Source organism: Neoarius graeffei, chromosome 1, assembly GCF_027579695.1.
Source record: "Neoarius graeffei isolate fNeoGra1 chromosome 1, fNeoGra1.pri, whole genome shotgun sequence".
Taxonomy (NCBI): Eukaryota; Metazoa; Chordata; class Actinopteri; order Siluriformes; family Ariidae; genus Neoarius; species Neoarius graeffei.
Window position 1 is genome coordinate 1845153 of NC_083569.1, and position 15957 is coordinate 1861109.

Sequence of the window (15957 nt, forward strand, 5' to 3'; positions counted from 1 at the left end):
ATATCTCCATAGGTGTATAGAGGCCCATTTCCAGCAACTCTCACTCCAGTGTTCTAATGGTACAATGTGTTTGGTCATTGCCTCAGAAGGCTAATGGATGATTAGAAAACCCTTGTACAATCATGTTAGCACAGCTGAAAACAGTTGAGCTCTTTAGAGAAGCTATAAAACTGACCTTCCTTTGAGCAGATCGAGTTTCTGGAGCATCACATTTGTGGGGTCGATTAAATGCTCAAAATGGCCAGAAAAATGTCTCGACTATATTTTCTATTCATTTTACAACTTATGGTGGGAAATAAAAGTGTGACTTTTCATGGAAAACACTAAATTGTCTGGGTGACCCCAAACTTTTGAACGGTAGTGTATATATGAGCAAAAGTTACACAAAACCCAGGAAACAAACAAGCACTGGTATCAGACTTGATTTTATTTCAAATTATGTATGTGGTATTGTGGCTGGGTATCGCACAGGTGCCACAATTCGATTTAATTTGATTCGATTCGGATTCACAAACTAAGGATTTGATTCAGATTCAATATCGATTCAACAGGAATGAGATCTGAAATACTATATAGCAAGTTTCCATATTTGGAGAGATGTTTAAAAAGCTCTAAAGGTGACACAAATTTACACATGCAGTCACTGGAAACAAAGAGTGCGTATGTGGTGTGAAGAGTGTTCATGTGGTGAGGGCCGGTAGTTTGATGTTGTTTGGCAGGCTGGGCAGGACGAAGCTTTGATCCTGACCTTGATCTTGACCTTGACCTAGCAGTTCCTGCCTTAGCCGCTGGATCTCGAGGCGCTGCTGCTGGATGATGCGTTCGGCCTCGCCCTCAAAGTTCAGCCGTGACGCCACCGAGGACGGCGCTGCTGGAATAAACAGAAAACTGATTTATAAAGAATGAAAAAGTAAATAAACATTCAGAATAACACGGCGCTCAACCTTAAATTAAATTCATACCACAGCGCTGTTGAGTTCTGGATTCTGATTGGTCAGAAGGTGTTGATTAATTCTCTATAGCAGCAGCTCTGACAGTAGTGCAGCTGCACGTGACAGGTTTATTTAGGGTTAATGCACTCGTTCTAATACGTTATGGTTTCTATAGTGACAGGGACTCACACAGCAGATGCTCGACTGACAAACAGATTGAAAAATGTGTGTAATCATTGATATGGTGAAGTTTGTCATTTGTCTCCAGTGTCAGCGCTGTCTAACACTCAGAGGTGAAGCTGGAACTTTAAGTTTTCTGACGTCTTCAGGACAGAGGAGTTTACACTTCTTGGTGGTTTTTCAGTCACATGATGGAACAAGCTGCGGGTTTTTTTTATTATTAACTTCAAGCACGAGAATAAAGAGAGAGTGGTGGGGGAATGACTGTTTATAGCTGCTATAACGTCAGTGGCAACTTGTTTCAAATATGTTCCACAGAATCTACCTATAAGTGGATAAAAAGTGAAGGTTAATATTGAAACCTTGTAACTGTGGGAAAATTGCTACAGTATAAGAGGCATAGAACTCTTCAGGATATGTGGTTATAGGAAAATAATCAACTTTGGGGTGGTAACAGCAACTCGCTGGTTTATGTATACACTCACTAGCCACTTCATTAGGAATACCTATCCACCTGCTGTCTTGTTTTCTGCAGTTCTCTAAATCAGCCGATCCCTTGATGTATAAAAATCACGCAGATACAAATCAAGAGCTTCAGTTCATGTTCGCAATGTTCAAACATCAGAATGGGAAAAATTGTGATCTCGATTTTCGTGTGACTTTCTTTCACTGTGGCATGGCTGTTGGTTTGAGCCAGATGGACTGGTTTGAGTATTTCAGAAACTGCTGATCTCCTGGGGTTTTCACACACTACGGTCTCTAGAGTTTACACAGAATGGTGCAGAAAACAAAAAACATTAAGCAAGTGAGTGAGCGACAGTTCTGTGGGTGGAAACAAACACCTTGTTGAAAAGAGAGGGTCAGAGAGAAATGGACAGATTCGAGGTGGTTCGAGCTTTTTTTGCCAGGAAGGATATAGTAACTCATATAATCAGTCTTTACAACTGTGGTGAGCAGAAAAGCATCTCAGCATGCAACAGCAGAACAACAACAAGAAGTTCCTATTAATGTGGCCGGCGAGTGTAATTATTATGTATGATAACAGACATTAAGTCGTCCTCTGTGACTCACGCTTGATGCACGTGGCACTCTTGGACTTGTTCTTATTGAAGCCACTCCGGCTTTCGTAGTCATGGATCTGCGCTCGCGTCTGCCTCAGTTCCGTCCGCAAGTCATTAATTTCTTTGAGAAGGAAGACGTTCTCCTACAGCACACACGAACAAGCAGAACATGTTGTTCATGTTCAGTTCACTAGGATGTTTGCACAAATGAAAACCATATGTCAGTGTACACAGTACAGTATTTTGCAGTATATTAAAATAAACTGATCCCCCTACACAAATTTTTAACAGTGGCTACTTTTAATATTTGTATATTTTGTTGAGTAAACTGAAACAAGAACAGGTTGAAAAACAGTTGTTATTATTGTTCAAATACAGGCTGCAAAAAATTGAGGAAATATGGTTTAATCAGCTTAAACAAATGAGGAGCTGTTAGGGTTTTGCTGGGATTGGAACCTGGTTCGCTGGTGTGATAATCCAGCAAACCCCCACTAGGCCACCAGGGGGATGACTCAAGTGCAGAGGCGTGAGGCAGAAGTAGAAAAGTATCAAAAAGTTTATTTACAAAATATATACAATCCAAGGGGCGGCACGGTGGTGTAGTGGTTAGCGCTGTCGCCTCACAGCAAGAAGGTCCTGGGTTCGAGCCCCGGGGCCGGCGAGGGCCTTTCTGTGTGGAGTTTGCATGTTCTCCCCGTGTCCGCGTGGGTTTCCTCCGGGTGCTCCGGTTTCCCCCACAGTCCAAAGACATGCAGGTTAGGTTAACTGGTGACTCTAAATTGAGCGTAGGTGTGAATGTGAGTGTGAATGGTTGTCTGTGTCTATGTGTCAGCCCTGTGATGACCTGGCGACTTGTCCAGGGTGTACCCCGCCTTTCGCCCGTAGTCAGCTGGGATAGGCTCCAGCTTGCCTGCGACCCTGTAGAAGGATAAAGCGGCTAGAGATAATGAGATGAGATGAGATACAATCCAAGGGAAAAAACAAAGAATAATCCAAAGCTCAGAAGATATACAAAAATAAAAATATCCCAAGGTTCAATGTCCAAAATCCAACTAAGAAAAGAAGAGGCAAGAACTCAAATGCTAAGAAGATTCAAAGGTCAAAACAAAATCCACAAAGTCCAAAAGAAAGCAACAAAACCAAGAATACTAAGACACAGGCAAGGTACATGGGACAGAGGGAACTAGCACTAACAGCATAACATAGGAAAAAGACTCCGTGACAAGGGAACAAACAGAGGGGTATTTATACACAAAACAATTAAGGAACAAGGCGGGGCAGGAAACAGGCAATCAAGACAAACACAAAAACACAGTGGCGGCCTCTAGAGGCCAAAACAAACATGACAAGATGGAAATAACAGCGGCAACTAGAGGCCAAAACAGTCCCAGTCCTAACAGGAGCATGTACAACTGTAGCTAGTACACTGTATTAGCTGGACTGCAGCATCATCTGGAGGCCCCGCTGGCTCTCGACCTGCTCCTGAGCGATGGCTTCGAAGCGTACTGACGCTCGACCACACCCCGCTGCCACAGGAACTGTCGAGGCTCAATGGTTAGAGTTCTGAGCTTCTGATTACAAAATTGTGAGATTAAAACAGGTGACAAGTAACTTGCGTCACTTGTGGGCGTGGCCTCTCCAGCATTTTTTGTTGTTCCGGTGAGTAGCTATTTATCTTTTCTAACACTGCCCAACACAAATTAAAAATCATACGTTAAATCAGCATGAAATTTTGTTGTTTACTTTACGTTAGGTGCTCGGCTTCATACTAGCTTCAACTCAGATTAGATTAGCAAAGCAAGCTAAGTATACTACCTATGGAATAATAATCATAAAAAGTTTCATTTAGTGCCATTCACAATTCCAAGGTCACTTTACACAGGTGAAGAAGAAGAAGAAGAAGAAGAAGAAGAAGAAAGAAGAGGAAAACTCCTTTAAGGCACCAACGATCTCTGCTAATTTCTTCTAAGCTTTATTTTTCTTCATAATGTCTCTATGTACATTTAATGAGAGGTTGTATATAACAGGAGAAGATGAAACCACATTTATAAGTTGTTCTTCCGTTGTTGCAGGAACTAACTGCAGGTAAAAACTAAAGTTGTGAGTGGGGAACTAAAGAAATGCTGTACCACACACACCATAGGATGGAACATCTGCAGTAGTGAAAGTGAGTGAGTGAGTGAGTGAGTGAGTGAGTGAGTGAGTTAAACACCAGGTCGATAACATGTTTTGTATGAAGTGAAACCCAACCTTCATGAGCTTGATGTTCTTTGCTTCATGCACTTTGATGTCCTTTGCTAGTCTCCTTTTGAGTGAGTCCATGTTCCTCTCCATGTGCTCCCTCTGCCTGTTGAACTCTCGCTGGACGTCAGCATCTACACCCACTATCTCCACCTGCCACACTCATCATAGTCAGGTGTGAACATACCAGGTTCCGTGTGTGTATGTGTGTGTGTGGTGTATGTGTGTCCATCTCACCACATCTGACTGTTGGACATAACGTTCATATATCTCTCGAATGCTCTCCTTCAGCTTCTTAGGCTCCTGAATGAAGCCCACACAGTTGTGAAGATCGGTCTTAAACCTGTGCAGTAGAGCTTCTACATCTCGGACCTGAGGAGGAAAGAAACACGACACTCAACGCTGTAAAACTGAACTCTCTCTCGTTAAAGGTGCTGACTGCAAAGTCATCTGAATTTTTTTTTATCATGCATGGCATTTTCCTGTCTCATAAGAACAATATCCTGCGGACAAGATGTGATCATTTTGATGTCCTGAGGATCACTTTTCTCCATTTTGGGACCATTTTCCTCCCTCTTGAGGTAAACAGTATGGCCCGACGGAAACAAGAAACAGCCGAACACGAGGAGCTTTAACTTATTATCATAACTGTGGAACTGCTTCACACCAAGATGGTGATGCGCAGAAAACATCGTGACTCTGCATCGACCTCGGAGAGTTTTGAGTCACAGGGATGCAATTTGTGGTTGATATTCGTGAACAGAGCCGTGAAACAAGACGAATATTTATATCTTTTCTCTGTTCCTGCTTTTGTATTCTCGTTTCTTTCTCTGTAAGATCAAAACATTAGGTGTGTAACTCCATACTCGCTACAGTGGAGTCAAGCCCATGCATTTGAAGACTAAGATAGCTAAGCGCTAGCTAGAATGATTTAGTGATCTGTCCTGAAAAATGACATCATCTAACCTCGCTCTGTCTTGCAGTTGCACTCACTCAGCAGGCTTTCCTTTTCCACTGGATGGAGACCCAAGTCCGCCATGTTTGCCCACACCAACTTGTTTTGGTTAAAAGTGGCTCAAACACGCCCCACAGTGATCATGTGATATTGTTGCTCACTTGCTTCAGCAATCTCAAGAATCATAAAACGAGGGACGCTTTTTATCTCGGCAAAACATTCACACACAAGGTACACCAGATACTTTGCTTTCAGTATCTGGTGTGACCCCCTTGTGCAGCAATAACTGCATCTAAACGTTTGCGGTAACTGTTGATCAGTCCTGCACACCGGCTTGGAGGAATTTTAGTCCATTCCTCCGTACAGAACAGCTTCAACTCTGGGATGTTGGTGGGCTTCCTCACATGAACTGCTCGCTTCAGGTCCTTCCACAGCATTTCCATTGGATTAAGGTCAGGACTTTGACTTGGCCATTCCAAAACATTCACTTTATTCTTCTTTAACCATTCTTTGGTAGAACGACTTGTGTGCTTAGGGTCGTTGTCTTGCTGCATGACCCACCTTCTCTTGAGATTCAGTTCATGGACAGATATCCTGACATTTTCCTTTAGAATTCGCTGGTATAATTCAGAATTCATTGTTCCATCAATGATGGCAAGCCGTCCTGGCCCAGATGCAGCAAAACAGGCCCAAACCATGATACTACCACCACCATGTTTCACAGATGGGATAAGGTTCTTATGCTGGAATGCAGTGTTTTCCTTTCTCCAAACATAACGCTTCTCATTTAAGTCAAAAAGTTCTATTTTGGTCTCATCCATCCACAAAACATTTTTCCAATAGCCTTCTGGCTTGTCCATGTGATCTTTAGCAAACTGCAGACGAACAGCAATGTTCTTTTTGGAGAGCAGTGTCTTTCTCGTTGCAACTCTGACATGCACACCATTGTTGTTCAGTGTTCTCCTGATGGTGGACTCATGAACATTAACATTAGCCAATGTGAGAGAAGCCTTCAGTTGCTTAGAAGTTACCCTGGGGTCCTTTGTGACCTCACCGACTATTACATGCCTTGCTCTTGGAGTGATCTTTGTTGGTCGACCACTCCTGGGGAGGGTAACAATGGTCTTGAATTTCCTCCATTTGTACACAATCTGTCTGACTGTGGATTGGTGGAGTCCAAACTCTTTAGAGATGGTTTTGTAACCTTTTCCAGCCTGATGAGCATCAACAACGCTTTCTCTGAGGTCCTCAGAAATCCCATTTGTTCGTGCCATGATACACTTCCACAAACATGTGTTGTGAAGATCAGACTTTGATAGATCCCTGTTCTTTAAATAAAACAGGGTGCCCACTCGCACCTGATTGTCATACCATTGACTGAAAACACTTGACTCTAATTTCACCTTCAAATTAACTGCTAATCCTAGAGGTTCGCATACTTTTGCCACTCACAGATATGTAATATTGGATCATTTTCCTCAATAAATAAATGACCAAGTATAATATTTTTGTCTCATTTGTTTAACTGGGTTCTCTTTATCTACTTTTAGGACTTGTGTGAAAATCTGATGATGTTTTAGGGTCATATTTATGCAGAAATATAGAAAATTCTAAAGGGCTCACAAACTTTCAAGCACCACTGTACATGGTGCAAGGATGACATGCAAAATCATGACTCGTTACCCATTTTAATGAGCAGGTAACAATGTAGGAAATGCAAAGCCATAATGAAAAGATAAAGCTGTTGGGAACATCAGCATTTTCTTCAGACATTTTATAAAACTACAAAGAATATGACTAACATTACAATATATAAACTTACCATCCACCTAAAAATATACTTCTATGGTCTACGCCATTTCTGAAAGTGTCAGCAAAAACATCACAACTCATTAACTTGGTGCTTTCTTCTGAAGTCATGAATACCACAAGATGAGGACGTTCATACGGACTCTTCTTGTGAACGCGGTAAACATCCGAAGGCACCATAGCCCAGCTAAAAGCTGATTGGTTGATAGCAGCCATGCACATCTGCTTACAGATAAGCGCAACATCAAATGTCCCAAAAATACATGCAACCTCATTGCTCCAGAGGTTTAAGAAAAAGGCATTTGATGTCACTTGACACTTTCCTGAAAATAGCATTACTATTTTATTAATGACAATAATGATGAAAAACATCCAAACAAACCCTCTGCATCTCTTTCTGCTTCTCCTTATCTGTGGCTTTGAGCTTCAGCTTCACCTCAGAGATGATAAGCTCCAGCTGAGTGTTCTTCTTACAAAACTGTTCCAGTTCAGCCTCCATCTGAAACAACAGCGTCCTCTGATCATTAATACCAAGCATTTGTGAAGTTAGTGTGCAATAATAATTACAACCCTGATTCCAAAAAAGTTGGGACAAAGTACAAATTGTAAATAAAAATGGAATGCAATAATTTACAAATCTCAAAAACTGATATTGTATTCACAATAGAACATAGACAACATATCAAATGTCGAAAGTGAGACATTTTGAAATTTCATGCCAAATATTGGCTCATTTGAAATTTCATGACAGCAACACATCTCAAAAAAGTTGGGACAGGGGCAATAAGAGGCTGGAAAAGTTAAAGGTACAAAAATGGAACAGCTGGAGGACCAAATTGCAACTCATTAGGTCAATTGGCAATAGGTCATTAACATGACTGGGTATAAAAAGAGCATCTTGGAGTGGCAGCGGCTCTCAGAAGTAAAGATGGGAAGAGGATCACCAATCCCCCTAATTCTGCGCCGACAAATAGTGGAGCAATATCAGAAAGGAGTTCGACAGTGTAAAATTGCAAAGAGTTTGAACATATCATCATCTACAGTGCATAATATCATCAAAAGATTCAGAGAATCTGGAAGAATCTCTGTGCGTAAGGGTCAAGGCCGGAAAACCATACTGGGTGCCCGTGATCTTCGGGCCCTTAGACGGCATTGCATCACATACAGGCATGCTTCTGTATTGGAAATCACAAAATGGGCTCAGGAATATTTCCAGAGAACATTATCTATGAACACAATTCACTGTGCCATCCGCCGTCGCCAGCTAAAACTCTATAGTTCAAAGAAGAAGCCGTATCTAAACACGATCCAGAAGCGCAGACGTCTTCTCTGGGCCAAGGCTCATTTAAAATGGACTGTGGCAAAGTGGAAAACTGTTCTGTGGTCAGACGAATCAAAATTTGAAGTTCTTTATGGAAATCAGGGACGCCGTGTCATTCGGACTAAAGAGGAGAAGGACGACCCGAGTTGTTATCGGCGCTCAGTTCAGAAGCCTGCATCTCTGATGGTATGGGGTTGCATTAGTGCGTGTGGCATGGGCAGCTTACACATCTGGAAAGACACCATCAGTGCTGAAAGGTATATCCAGGTTCTAGAGCAACATATGCTCCCATCCAGACGACGTCTCTTTCAGGGAAGACCTTGCATTTTCCAACATGACAATGCCAAACCACATACTGCATCAATTACAGCATCATGGCTGCGTAGAAGAAGGGTCCGGGTACTGAACTGGCCAGCCTGCAGTCCAGATCTTTCACCCATAGAAAACATTTGGCGCATCATAAAACGGAAGATACAACAAAAAAGACCTAAGACAGTCGAGCAACTAGAATCCTACATTAGACAAGAATGGGTTAACATTCCTATCCCTAAACTTGAGCAACTTGTCTCCTCAGTCCCCAGACGTTTACAGACTGTTGTAAAGAGAAAAGGGGATGTCTCACAGTGGTAAACATGGCCTTGTCCCAACTTTTTTGAGATGTGTTGTTGTCATGAAATTTAACATCACCTAATTTTTCTCTTTAAATGATACATTTTCTCAGTTTAAACATTTGATATGTCATCTATGTTCTATTCTGAATAAAATATGGAATTTTGAATCTTCCACATCATTGCATTCCGTTTTTATTTACAGTTTGTACTTTGTCCCAACTTTTTTGGAATCGGGGTTGTACAAAAGAAACTACTAACCTTTATTTAACTGACAAAAGTGCAAAGAAAACATTTTCAATAGTTTTACTGACCAACTTCATTGTATTTTGTAAATATAAACAAAGTTAGGATTTGCCTGCAACACACTTAAAAAAAAGTTGGGACAGAGGCATTATTACCATTGTATTACATCACCTCTACTTTAATAACACTTTTTAATCATATGGGATCTGAGGATGCTAATTGTTGCAGTTTTGCTATTGGTATTTTTCTCCATTCTTGCTTGATACAAGACTTCAGCTGCTCAACAGCCCGTGGTCTCCCTTGTCTGATTCTCCTCTTCATGATGCGCTGTACATTCTCAGTAGGAGACAGATCTGGACTGGCAGCAGGCCAGTCAAGCACACGCACTTTGTCTACGAAGCCACGCTGTTGTAGCCCATGCAGAATGAGGCCTGGCATTGTCCTGCTCAAATAAGCGTGGACTTCCTGGGAAGAGACATGGCCTTGATGAATATGCCTCTATAAAATCCCAATACATCAATGGTACCTTCACACACATGTGACTCCTTCATGCCATGGGCACTGATCCCCCTCTATACCATCACAGGTGCTGCTTTTACACCTTTATCTGATAACAAACTGGATGATCGTGTTCACTTTTGGCACGGAGAACTCGATGTCCAGTTTTCCCAAAAACAAGCTGAAATGTGACTCATCTGACCACAGCACACGTTTCCACTCTCTTTCAGTCCATCTGAGATGAGTTCCAGCCCAGAGAAATCAGCAGTGTTTCTGTGAAGAATTGATGAATGGCTTCCTCCTTGTGTAATATAGTTTCAGGTTGCATTTCTTGATGCAGCAGTGGACTGTGTTAAGTGATGATGGTTTTCTGAAGTCCTCCTGAGCCCATGTGGTTAAATTTATCACATGACATTATTAGTATTATAAATTTAGCATGACAGTTTCTCAGGCAGTGCCGCCTGAGGGTTCGAAAGAAAACAGTGTTTTCCAACCCCGCCCTTGACACACTGAGATGTCTCCAAATTCCCTGAATCTCATCTCATCTCATTATCTCTAGCCGCTTTATCCTTCTACAGGGTCGCAGGCAAGCTGGAGCCTATCCCAGCTGACTACGGGCGAAAGGCGGGGTACACCCTGGACAAGTCACCAGGTCATCACAGGGCTGACACATAGACACAGACAACCATTCACACTCACATTCACACCTACGCTCAATTTAGAGTCACCAGTTAACCTAACCTGCATGTCTTTGGACTGTGGGGGAAACTGGAGCACCCGGAGGAAACCCACGCGGACACGGGGAGAACATGCAAACTCCACACAGAAAGGCCCTCTCCAGCCCCGGGGCTCAAACCCAGGACCTTCTTGCTGTGAGGCAACAGCGCTAACCACTACACCACCGTGCCGCCCTTCCCTGAATCTTTTCACAATATTATGTTCTGTAGATTCTGAAAGACCTCATCTCATCTCATTATCTGTAGCCGCTTTATCCTGTTCTACAGGGTCGCAGGCAAGCTGGAGCCTATCCCAGCTGACTACGGGCGAAAGGCGGGGTACACCCTGGACAAGTCGCCAGGTCATCACAGGGCTGACACATAGACACAGACAACCATTCACACTCACATTCACACCTACGCTCAATTTAGAGTCACCAGTTAACCTAACCTGCATGTCTTTGGACTGTGGGGGAAACCGGAGCACCCGGAGGAAACCCACACGCACACGGGGAGAACATGCAAACTCCACACAGAAAGGCCCTCGCCGGCCACGGGGCTTGAACCCGGACATTCTTGCTGTGAGGCGACAGCGCTAACCACTACACCACCATGCCGCCTTCTGAAAGACCTAAAATCTTGAATTGAGAAATGTTCCTTTTGAATTGATGAACAATTCTCTCACAAATTTTAGCATAAAGGAGTGAGCTACGATTCATCCTTTGTTCCAAAGACTGAGCCTTTGGTGCTGCTCCTTTTAAACCCGATCATGTGACCAATTAACCTGCGTATTGTGGAATCTTCCGCAATGGTATTACTTGAATATTCTATAAACTTGTCAGTCTTATTTTGTTTCTGTCCCAACGTTTTTTTAACTGTGTTCCAGGCATCAGATTCTAACTTTGTTTATATTTACAAAATACAGTGAAGCTGGTCAGTAAAACTATTGAAAATCTTTTCTTTGGACTTTTGTCAGTTAAATAAACGTTCACGTGAATTAACAAAATCACAGATTTTTGGTTTTATTGCATTTTAGAAAATAATCGCACCTTTTCTGGAAATGGGGTTTGTATTTATATAGCTAAATTAATTTTCAGTAAGCATTTCACATTAAAGAACAAACAAATAAAAAAAATAATATACACATATATACAGGAAATCTGACAAAAACATTCAACTCTTCACGTCAACTTTTAAACTGCAGATTGCACCTAATGCAGAGCATTTAGTAGGCGTGTCCAAGACACAGTTGGTATAGTAAACGTATATACGGTACATACATCTGTAGGTATAAATCTACTCTCCTCACCTCATGGACCTGCTCCTTCATCTCCTTCACTTCATTCTCTCGTGGCTCAATTTGCTTCTTCAGCTCATTAACCTTGTAATCTAGCACAAATTTGAACTTCTCAAGCTCCTCGTTCTTCTTCTTAAGATCATAGATGCGGTTTTCCTGCAGAGATAAGAACAGACTCTTATTACACTGTACAATCAATCTGTCGTAATTACTGTCTGCATCACACCAGAGACTTCAAGAAAGAAACCTAAGGCAAGCATCATCTGTAGCTAGGTGGGTGCCAATATTATTTCCAGGCATTCTCTTCATAATAATTCCCAGATTTTTGAAGAACAAATATTTCATCACAGAAATGTATATCTTATTTTCACCCAATAATCAACAGTCATTCCTTACAACTCCAGAATTATTGGCATCCTTTCCAAAAAATAAAACTCCACAAACGTTACACACATTAATCAGAAACATCTACATATTTCTTAACCTATTAAAATAACATCACTGGGGGCAGTTTAGTTTTTTTTTTATTTTTAAAGTACCATCGGAAACGCAGTTTTTGCTTTTGACCATGTCTGCTTTCCCCTGGGGTATAAATCTGAGGTTGCACGCATACAGAATTAGTTTCTCATCCATCAGTAAAATGTAGTGGGAAACACCAAAGAGCTTTCAACACAAAATAGACTCTGTCATCTCTGGATTTTGAGAAATCTATGAAAAAAAAATGCATGAACAGTTAAAAATGCAGGAGAGTACAGTTGTAAATTAAAAAAGTATTTGGAATATTCTCTACATATCTCCTAAAAAGTATCTCTCAACTTTCATAGACATTACAGAAGGAGTGGCAAATGGGGTGCCAATAATTTCAAAACTAAAAAAAAAGCATTACTTATGTAAACTTTACATCTCATCTCATCTCATTATCTGTAGCCGCTTTATCCTGTTCTACAGGGTCGCAGGCGAGCTGGATCCTATCCCAGCTGACTACGGGCGAAAGGCGGGGTACACCCTGGACAAGTCGCCAGGTCATCACAGGGCTGACACACAGACACAGACAACCATTCACACTCACATTCACACCTACGGTCAATTTAGAGTCACCAGTTAACCTAACCTGCATGTCTTTGGACTGTGGGGGAAACCGGAGCACCCGGAGGAAACCCACGCGGACACGGGGAGAACATGCAAACTCCGCACAGAAAGGCCCTCGCCGGCCACGGGGCTCGAACCCAGACCTTCTTGCTGTGAGGCGACAGCGCTAACCACTACACCACCGTGCCACCCGTAAACTTTACATATTACATTAAAATAAATAAATAATCAATCCCCATATTTAAGCTCAACACATTGCATATTATTTAGATTCCATTGCCCTTTTTCATGAAGGGTGCCAATATTTATGGAGTCGACTGATTTTTTTTTTCCTAAAGAGAATACTGTAAACCACAGAGACATCTTTACTGATCTTTATACAAATCCTTCCCTCGTGTTTTGTTTGCTAATAAATAATGAAGGTCTCATTTTGAGCTCCACCTTGTCCTGGATGGTCTCGTCTCTCTCCTGGATCTCCCTCTTCAGTCCCATGATGTCCTTCTCCAGGGCCTTGATGACTCCATGCAGCTTCTGCTGCTCCACCTTCAGCTTCTCGATGTCCAGGTTGCGGTTGTCGATCTCTTTCTGCAGGCTGGTGAACTGCAGTGACATGTACACACGTTAACCCATCATAACATGGAGCATGTGAATGTGGGCGGGGCGATATGTTAGCGTGGCTGCACACCTTCTTCTTCATGACTCTTGTTTCTCCACTGAGCTTCAGGTTGGTCTCCTTTTCCTCCCAGAGCTTGCGTTCATATTTGACACGGATGTCGTGGAGCTCAAGATCGCCGTCTTCCTCGATCTGTTTCTTTATTTCCTCAAACTCTCGCAACTGCTGCTGAGATTCATCCCGACACTGACGAGACCAGATGAAATGTACACAATTCTTAAGGCAATGATTTAAAGCTGTACTACCTTTCAGATTTTTCAAGTTTAGGTCATAAAAAGAATTTTCCCGACACCCAATTGTTTTTGTTTAGTGATTGAAAGCTACTGAATTCAAATCACAGACTTCCAATTTTATTAGTTTTTTAAAAATGGAACAATTAATGAATTTAAGGCCACATGGCCCTAAATTCTTGACAATTTTTTTTCCTGCTTCACCATGACCCAATTCAAGATACTGCGTCACGCATCACATGGTGGGCTTTCCTCATTCGCGCAAGGCATTGTGGGATACAAATTTGAAACAGGAGAGAAAAATGGAGTGCGAATGAAACGTGAAAGAGCGACTACAGTAACAGAAAGAAAGCGAGAAGAAAAGACGTTACGTTCTATATGAAGGAAAGGAAACGCAGGACCAAACTAATAAATATCGGCGGTCAGCGAGCACCTCGGTGTGATCAGCTGTTCGTTTAGCGACAGAATGATGGAACTGTCAGTGCACGCTCAAAGGGAAACCTGTAGATGGCAGTAATGCAACACTGTGGATGCCAGCTGCTGTAAAACCCAAAAGAAGAAGAAGAAGGTAAACCTGCGCATGCGCACACGGACTTCCTCTGTCTGCTTGACTGCGTGATTTCATGCACATTATTTGCTTTAATCCCCTCAAATTAAATAACTTCCCAGCCACAGAACGGCCTGATATTTTGTGAGATATTACAGAAATAAACAGATATCATAATGACCACATTTCAGAGGGAACCATTTCAGATTTCACCGATTTTATGAAATTGAAAGGCCGTCCAGCTTTAAGTTTTGATTTTATAGATGTTATAAAATGATACGATTTGATTTAGCATGCTCCAATCAATAAGTTATTGATTCTATTCAGAATCTGGGGTCTTAATGATGTATCCATCCATCCATTATCTGTAGCTGCTTATCCTGTCCTACAGGGTCGCAGGTAAGCTGGAGCCTATCCCAGCTGACTATGGGCGAGAGGCGGGGTTCACCCTGGACAAGTCGCCAGGTCATCGCAGGGCTTCTTAATGATTTAGAGAAGGATTATTTTATGGGCAAAATCGCCTTGCTAGCCTATTTATACAACAGTTAAAAAACAATAATATATTTCTTACATACCAGTTGTCTGTCTTTTTTTGATAATAACTGAATTACGATTGTTGCTTCGATTCATTTCAATCGTTGCCTTTTAATTCACTGCATTGATCCAAATCATCCAATCATGACATCACTAATAAAAACACTACACACTAGGAAACAGCCAAGACCCCTTGCTGACCCATCAGGCATTTTTTAAAACACATCTGTCCACATGAAAATGCAAAAATGATTTGAAAACGCTCCTGACAAACACAGATCCATATGAGTGGACTGATGATGAGAGGAAACTAATGCTTCATGGTACACTTGAATACAGCGTTCTCCCGGGTCTCATCCCGTTCAGTCTCCATTCATAGTAGTGAAGTTTGTCTCAGCAAACTGAAATTAAACTTCAAAACACAGTATCAAATAAGAAATTGCAGAGCTCAACCAAGCAACCTGATCAGCTGCCATGATAAACAAAGTCCTGACTTTTTAAACATGGACTATGCCTGCTATTTTAATAAGTAACAAGAAAAACAACCCAAGCAGATAATGATGTGGGTGTGGTCGGGGCGGAGCCGGGTCAGGAACGGATGAGGAAAACCGAAGTGAAGGGTTCTGCAGTCCGAGTTCCTCACCTGGTCCAGCTCGAGCACCTTCTCCTGCAGCTTGGCCTCGTAGAATTGCGTCGTGTCCTCCAGGGCACGCAGACGGCTGTCCTCCAGATCGTGCAACTTCTCCTTGTAGCTCTCCTGCGTCCTCTGCAATTTCAGCTGCAGCTCCTGGTGCTTCTCGTACTCCAGCATCAGCTTTTGGTTGTTGGTGGACTCTGAGAGCAAATTCATCTCCAAGCTCATACTTTCACAGGGCATGAGTGTTAGAACGCACTTATTATTAATATTAGACTGCTGCAGCAGAAAAAGGGACGGAGCCATATCAAAGGCCACAGCAGGGTTTTTTTTTAATAAAGCTGTTGCATACAAACGTACCCTGAATGTCATTGTCTATCAAAATG

General features: G+C 42.1%; 1 protein-coding gene across 1 annotated transcript in view; it reads right to left on the reverse strand.

Moving 5' to 3' along the window:
• Window positions 1-680: 680 nt before the first annotated feature.
• cfap57 (cilia and flagella associated protein 57) overlaps window positions 681-15957 on the reverse strand; it is a 52786-nt gene continuing 37509 nt past the window's right edge. The window contains exons 14-22 of the mRNA XM_060926982.1: window positions 15581-15771; window positions 13639-13812; window positions 13395-13553; window positions 11877-12020; window positions 7561-7677; window positions 4652-4786; window positions 4424-4567; window positions 2184-2316; window positions 681-868 (exon numbers count right to left, since the gene is read on the reverse strand). Of these exons, the coding sequence (XP_060782965.1) occupies window positions 681-868; window positions 2184-2316; window positions 4424-4567; window positions 4652-4786; window positions 7561-7677; window positions 11877-12020; window positions 13395-13553; window positions 13639-13812; window positions 15581-15771 (1385 nt within the window). The remainder of the gene's footprint in view (window positions 869-2183; window positions 2317-4423; window positions 4568-4651; window positions 4787-7560; window positions 7678-11876; window positions 12021-13394; window positions 13554-13638; window positions 13813-15580; window positions 15772-15957) is intronic.